This window comes from Anabrus simplex, chromosome 1 (genome assembly GCF_040414725.1).
Source record: "Anabrus simplex isolate iqAnaSimp1 chromosome 1, ASM4041472v1, whole genome shotgun sequence".
Classification (NCBI taxonomy): domain Eukaryota; kingdom Metazoa; phylum Arthropoda; class Insecta; order Orthoptera; family Tettigoniidae; genus Anabrus; species Anabrus simplex.
Window position 1 is genome coordinate 1,691,921,647 of NC_090265.1, and position 7,575 is coordinate 1,691,929,221.

The window sequence follows — 7,575 nt, forward strand, 5'->3', positions numbered from 1 at the left end:
GCTCCACGATAGGACTAGGTAAGCAACATAATCGATCATCATGCTCAGGACAAACTAACTACAATAAAAAGAAAATGGAACTGCTTCCTTCACAAATGCGCGAAAACCAATTTATTAACCAAAATCATGCAAAGTCTGTTGCTGCGCTGAAGTTACATCAGTTATAAGTCATTTATAAACCAAGACCTGAAAAACAAAACAAACTACATAATGCCATCCGACCACTCTGATGGTTGAACCAATGACCAATTGGGGTCAACCACTGACCCACTGCGGTTGAACCAATAACCTGCGGTGGATGAACAGTGACTGATCGTGGCCGAACCACTGACCATTTCGGGGGTCGTGGGTGCGAATACAAAGGAACCTCATAGTCACTTCCAAGTTCCCCTCGATTAGCACCAATCCCAGAACTACCTACAATGTAGCCTGGGATCCTAACATAAGAAATGGTATCTTTGACAAGGGGGGACTCGACGGAGAGAGGCCCTAGCTTAACCGTCCAAATATACGAACATGCCAGTGTCAGCTCGCCTGAATTATCTTGGGCACTTGTCCGGGACGTTAATTTAACCTGCTGAACAGAGTTTGATCCACGATCGATCATTGGATCAAATGTTATTATAAAATTCTTGTCCTTGCCCTTGCGCGGGAAAATCAGCTTCTTTCCTGGCGTCCTTTCACTCCAGCCAATGGCAACCAAGCCAAGGTAAATTCTCAGAAATCGATATGCTAAACGATTAAAGTTATTGGAGTATTTTATGAGACTGAACTCCAAAAATTGCAACTAACCGTCATTACTCCGTAATCTGAATAATTTATATTTCATTGATAGCAAAGAGAGCTGGATTATGCCCCCACAGAATCTGGGATGGCACCACTGTGAACATATAATAGTGCAAGAGAGAATTTTCCCATTGGTCCATTCTGTTGGCGGCCGTTTGAATTTATCCCTCTCAAGAGGCTTGGCGAGCCTTACGGGAATATGCTTCCAGGCCGGTAGGAGACGTTACTCTCAATTCTCTGGAATACAAAAATACGCATGAGAGGAATTTACATCCTTTGTCACGTATGACTCCAGCGAATTGTTAATTTGTCTCGTGGCTTTCCTCTAACATCAGCTTACTTTCCGTGCCAGGCTCGCAAGCGCTAAGCTCCTTAGACCAGGAATGATTTTAGTGCTAGGTTTTTCCAGCTACTCTCTGTTAGGGTGCAGAGTGCCCCAATTATATCCTGGAAATACAACCCTTTGTGTGAAATTAATATGACGCCACATCGACCGATCTGCTGGTAACGAAAACTGTATGTCAATGTGGAATTGAAATGTTCCAATGCTGTATCAATAATCACTATGAAGCCTGGGCCATCAGGGTGCAGAATATAGTTTGAATTTTCAAGATTGCTTATTTGGTGGTTAGTTGTTTACCGAACTACTTACTGATGTTGTTTTTCTTGTCACAGGTACGATAACGAGTGTGGTTATTCCCATCGAGTGGTTGATTTAATCAATCACATGCATTGCAGCTGAGCATCATCCTCAACGCGCGACGTTGAAGAGAGTGATTGCCGATTACTGATTTGCAGCTATGGTATCGTCCAATGTACTTTAAGAATTTAGAATCCTGTCTGTAAAATCACATATGTTTGTGAAAAGTCTGTACTGTAAAAATAAAAACTTGCTGCGTATCCATTTTTGTTCCCCTGCATAAGAGTTCCACAGCCAAATGTGACAATTACAGAACCTTGGACCTCTTTTTCTCTTTTTCACATGTTATAGCTCGTTCCATGTTAAGAAAACAGCATTGCTCTTACGACAACAGTGTTGCCAACGGCTCTGCACAACAGTATCACGGGGAAACGTCCGCACATAAATTTGTGAAATTCAGTATTTAAGTTCAAGATAAAAAGTGGAAGAAACTAAGCTGCAAATTACTTTTATGAACTAAAGGTGTCGGGAGGTTTACAGGGGCTATTTTTGGTTTGTACGGAATCAGAGGTACATGACGGCACATAAAAAAAACATCAGTACTGAAGTGTAAGGCAAATTGGGGCAGAACATAGATAAATAATATTTTTATGGGCTCGTGGGTTGAGGGATACATTTAATAAATTTCCCCAAGAAACGCGGGGTACTACCGTGCTGTCCGTATCGCTGACAAAAATAACAGTAACAATTAAATGCGATCGTAAAATAAAGTGGTAAGATTAAAATGCGCTTAAGAACAAACAAATAACAAAGCCAAGCACAAATAAATCACACGGCCATTTTTTTAACAGTACAAGTTATGCCATGACGTATCGCTGCACACCACAACTCCAAAATCTTCAGTACCAATTTCTGTGCAGTACGAAAATAATAGAACACACACAAATACTATGCAATATACAACCAACTTTCACTCAACACAAGACAAGTACGCACTGATTTAAAGCCTAAAAACACACACGCAACAAATAAATACTGTAGAAGACTTCACTACAGAAATGAGATGCCGACGGTTCACAGAGTGAGGGACTACACGGAGGCTTGTACCAGAGCAACACAGGAGGAAAATGAAGGAAGGCAACGAAGCGATGGCTATTCCTGCCATTGTACTTCCTCCCTACGAATATATTTATGAAAAATAAAGTGTTATGTACTTATTTTAATAACTCACGGGGAAAAAATGCCTCATCCTTTTTATCTGTCTTTCATAATACATTACAAAGTACAGTATAATATCCCTTAATCACGAGGAATTATGGGTGTCTGAGAGGGTGTATGTTCACTCCTTGTAGGTCCATAAGAGTAATACTGTTACCTTAACGTGGAATAGTAAGATCGTATTATATATACTTAAAGAGAGGCTTCAAGCTTTCCTTGCTTCAGAGATTCCCCCCTGAACAAGCTGTTATTTGTCCGAGGTAAAGGCACAACAGAACAGATCTATTAAACATCCGTTAGTTGACTGAAAAAAGCAGAGAATTTCAACTTCCTCTCATCATCAGCTTTTAAGAGTACCGGAAGGCTTTTGACTGTATTCAGTGGGAGAAATGTGGGAAATTTTGTTGGAAATGGGTGTTCCTGCACATCTGATTTGGATGATGAGAAACTTGTATGAAGCCAACTCAGCTTCGGTTAAAATAAGTGGTAAACTGTCTGGGAATTTCAAGGCCCAGTTCGGTGTCCGGCAGGGCTGTATACTGTTTCCTGTGCTCTTCAATAATCTATAGCGAGTACATAATGGGACCTGCACTTGGAATGGTATAGCGGATTTCCTGTTGGTGGTAAGAAAATATATAACCTCCGTTGTGCAGACAATACTGCACTCATTGCTAGTGATGAGAAGCAAACGGCAGAGCTCATTTTTCGTGTCAAAAATGTCAGTGCTCAAATGGAGCTGCAAATTAACTTGAACATGACCAAAATAATGTTGTTGATAGAGCCGAGAAATTAGCCAGCACAGACATCTTCAAGGAAATGGAGAAAGTGCATGCCTTGATTCAGTCATTAATTTCTAGTTCAGGTAGCTGTGGTCCTGATATTAAGACGTATGTAACGACGAATTTGTCCCATTTATGGAAGGATCGCTCTATCTCGTACCACTGAGAGATGGTGGGGGTGATTTCTGTGTTAAGAGGAAGTACAACTGGACAACCATCCTCAATAAACATTGATCAGAGAAATAAATGGAAGGGATTCGACATTTCGGAAAATGAAGGTGTCGGCCAAAGAAAGACAAGGGCCATGAAGGGCGTGAAAATGAAAGACTCCGCAGCCCTCGAATGCTCTAATAGCGTCGGAGTTGTAAAAGAACAAGTGTTGACCAAGGGAGATCTGATAGGATAGATGACAGTAAGGAACATGGCACAAGTAAGTGGAAGCAATGCCAGGACTCAGATAAGGACCCCATGGTCGCCAAACCAGACTCCCTGAGTACAGAACCCCTGGGGCCTCTTTTTCTCGCCTCTTACGACACGCAGGGGTTACCGTGGGTGTTATTCTACTGCCCCCACCCACAGGGGGAAGTAAGCTGGTTCAAGATATAGAAAGAGAACGGGTGGCATACAGGGATGCCGTAGTAGAAAGAGCAAGGGAATGCCTAGGAACAACTGTGTGTAAAGACGGAGAAAAGCGAACATCTTGGTGGAATGATGTAGTGCGAGCAGCTTGTTAACGTAAAAAGAAGGCGTATCAGAAATGGCTCCAAACAAGGACTGATGACAGGGAAATGAGAGCATTGTTGGGGTCCACGGGGCCCTTAGCTGAGTCCTGGCATTGCTTCCACTTGTGGCAGGCTCCTCACTTTCGTCACTCTTATCAGACCTCCGTTTGTCAACTCTTGTTCTTTTGCGACTTCCACAGTATTAGAATCGCGAGGCCTAGGGAATCTCGTGTTGCCGTTGTCTTTCTTTGGCCAATATATTCATTTTTGAGCCCTTGCACATTTCCCTCTGATTAGTGTTATTACGGAAAGGTTGCTCACTTGCACTTCCTCTTAAAAGTAGTAGTCACCACCATCACTCTCACCAAACTGGAAGATCAGCAAGATTCACTGTCATTAAAGGAAGTGGTTGAAGATCTGCAGGAATCTTAAATAAATAGTCATTCCTCCATCACTGTTCGACGTACAAAATCAAAATTTCACGGGTTGGTGATTAGCTCAGTGGATTAGCTACTGGCTTCCAACCCGGAAGGCTGAAGTTCGAATCCCGGTCGACCCTGGGTAAAGATTTTCTTCTCAAGAATCACATGGCGTCAGAAAGGGTATCCGGTCTTAAACCTCCGGCCAAAATCAAACAAAATGAGTCTGGAAAACTCCAGCGACCCCAGAAATACCTGGGATTAGCTGAAGAAAGGTCACTTTTACGTCCCAGTTGTTAAATAAGGTAGGGTTTAAAACATTCCATTTCTTCTGTATGGGGGTCAAATGGCTGTTAGATCAGAAAACGAATAATCATTCCCTGAAAACCGTTTGACATACGAACTGAGGGTGTATTTTACAGGCTCAGCCGACAGTGAACTCTCCAAAATGTAAAACTTTGAATAATAACTTTCAGTTTAAAGCCATACAGGAGCACGGATATTTTGGTACTACTCTAGTAATACGTTACACTTTGGTGTACTTTGTCCTGCGGCAACCCATAAATTGGAAAGTATGAATAAAATAAAATGTGAAATATAGGCCCTACTGTATTTTTCTTGTAAATTTGCTTTAATCTGAATTGCCGTACTCAGTTATCGAGCAATCAGTATTCTAAATGCTAATGCCTTGTCGATACATCCACTCTCTTCTTTCATTGGCTGTTCGTTTCAGTTCTTGTCACAACCTAAACCTCTTCTTGACGTCGTCCAAATACTTCATCCTAGGTCTTCCTCTTCCTTTATTTCCCAGCACTTTCCCTTCAAGAATGTTAGTGACGAAAGTGTTGTGTCTGATGACATGTCCAATAAGTTTTAATTTCCTGTTTTCTATTTCCTTTAATAATCTTCTCTCTTCTTTAACTTCCCTTAAGACTTCCAGGTTGGTTTTTCTTTCCGTTCAGCTCGTTCTGGTCATTTTCCGCCATATCCACATTTCAGCAGCTTCAAGTCGATTCCTTTCTAATTTACACAGAGTCCAACTCTTACTTCCATACTGAAGTGTACTCCATACAAATGGTTTTGCAAAGGATTTTCTGACATCTATATTCATGTGTGTGCTGGTTAAAATGGCTTTCTTAGTCATAAATGCCTGTTTTGCCAATGCCATTCTTCTCTTTACTTCCAGGAAGCATCTATTATCCTCTGTTATCATACTACCAAGATAACAGAATTGTTTCACCTGATCAATTCTGACGTCATCAATTTTTATATTGGTTTTAATTTCTTCCATATATCTCCGTACTACCATTACTTTCGTTTTCCGTTTGTTTACTCTTAATTTCCAGAGTGTCTGAGAGGACTTTCAGGCTCTCTCCAAGGCTTACAACCTTGGCAGTAAATTGGTCGATGTGCAAAACTACAAGTTTTCAACTGTAAAGCATGGAGGAAAATTCAATTGGAAATAGTACTCCAGGTGGTAACCAATCCAACGTCGCCTTGAGTGATGCGTGCGGGCCTTCGGATTCTGGGGAGCCCGCACCAACATGCTTGGAGGTATCGGGGACTCCTAGAAACAAGATCAGCCACAAACACCGAAACTTCTTTGCAACCTTCAATGCCAACTCCCTCTTGAAAGTTGGTAAACTCAAACAACTCACAGACATCCTCTCTAGTTATGATATCATAATCGCAGCAATTCACGAAACAACGTTTACTGATGAACATACCTTTGAGTCACAAGGTTATAGAATCTTCAAAGGGAAGACTGGCAAATGTGTGATGAAAACTGTTCCACACCTCGACACAGGATGTATTGTCAGCAAGAAGATTCTAGACTCGGTCATCGACTTCAGCTCTCCAAACAGCCGAGTATCGATGCTTAGCTTTCGAAGCACGAACAAATTCTACACGCTTGTGAATGTACACGCGGCAATCAACCAGGCAAACGAGATAGACCCAGATGGAACAGATAAATTCTGGGAGGAGCTGGAAGTTGTCATCTCAAAAATTTCCGATAAACCCACGATCATTTTGCTTGGAGACTTCAATGCTCAAATTGGCAAAGAAAGGAAATTCCAAAACATCGTTGGAAACTACCCAGTCCGTCGACGAACCAATCGGAATGGAGAAAGACTTATATGGGTAAAACTGTGTAAGGCTTTCAATCTAGTTCTAAAATCGACAGCATTCAAACATCTGCCAACGAAGCAAAAGACGTGGACATCCCCAAATCCAAACCTGGATGAGTTTCAAATTGATCATGTCGCCATTGTACGGAAAGCAACACGAGAGATTCAAAATGCGAAAGTCGTGATAAGCGCTAACCTTGATTTGGACCACTATCTCTCCAAGCTTCTTCCAAGAAACAACAGAAGAGTCCGGACAAAGAAAACCTCTAGATTTGGGCACTGAAAAGCTGAAAACTGACAGAGAGTTCGCTCATAAACTTGAGTCCTTGGATCCAGAGAATTGGGATCAACTGAAAAACGCCATTGTTAGAACGGCTGAGGAGATGGTCTTCTAACAAAACCAAAGAAACACCCCCTGGTGGACTCATGAATGTGATGAAGCAATAGCACAAAGTCAACTCGCCTGGCAAAGATGGAACTCACAGAAAAATCAAAATAGGTATGAGGATTTCCTGGCAGCGAGAAAATATGTAGCAAAGGTCATCCATGGGGCAAAGCGCTCATTTGACAAGAACCAACTGACACAGATCGAACAGGATTTCAATAAACAACAGGGCTTGCATCCGGGAGATAGTAGGTTCGAATCCCACTATCGGCAGCCCTGAAGATGGTTTTCCGTGGTTTCCCATTTTCACACCAGGCAAATGCTGGGGCTGTACCTTAATTAAGGCCACGGCCGCTTCCTTCCAACTCCTAGGCCTTTCCTGTCCCATCGTCGCCATAAGACCTATCTGTGTCGGTGCGACGTAAAGCCCCTAGCAAAAAAAAATAAATAAATAAATAAACAACAGGGATTTCTATAGAACGTTCAAACGCAACCTC

The 7,575-nt window shown here is 42.0% G+C and overlaps 1 protein-coding gene across 1 annotated transcript in view; it reads left to right on the forward strand.

Annotated features, from left to right (window-relative positions):
- Positions 1-1,669, forward strand: part of LOC136863782 (glyceraldehyde-3-phosphate dehydrogenase 2) — a 95,694-nt gene extending 94,025 nt beyond the window's left edge. Inside the window, exon 7 of the mRNA XM_067140137.2 lies at positions 1,462-1,669. Coding sequence (XP_066996238.2) covers positions 1,462-1,528 — 67 coding nt within the window. The 3' untranslated portion in view covers positions 1,529-1,669. The remainder of the gene's footprint in view (positions 1-1,461) is intronic.
- Positions 1,670-7,575: the final 5,906 nt, after the last annotated feature.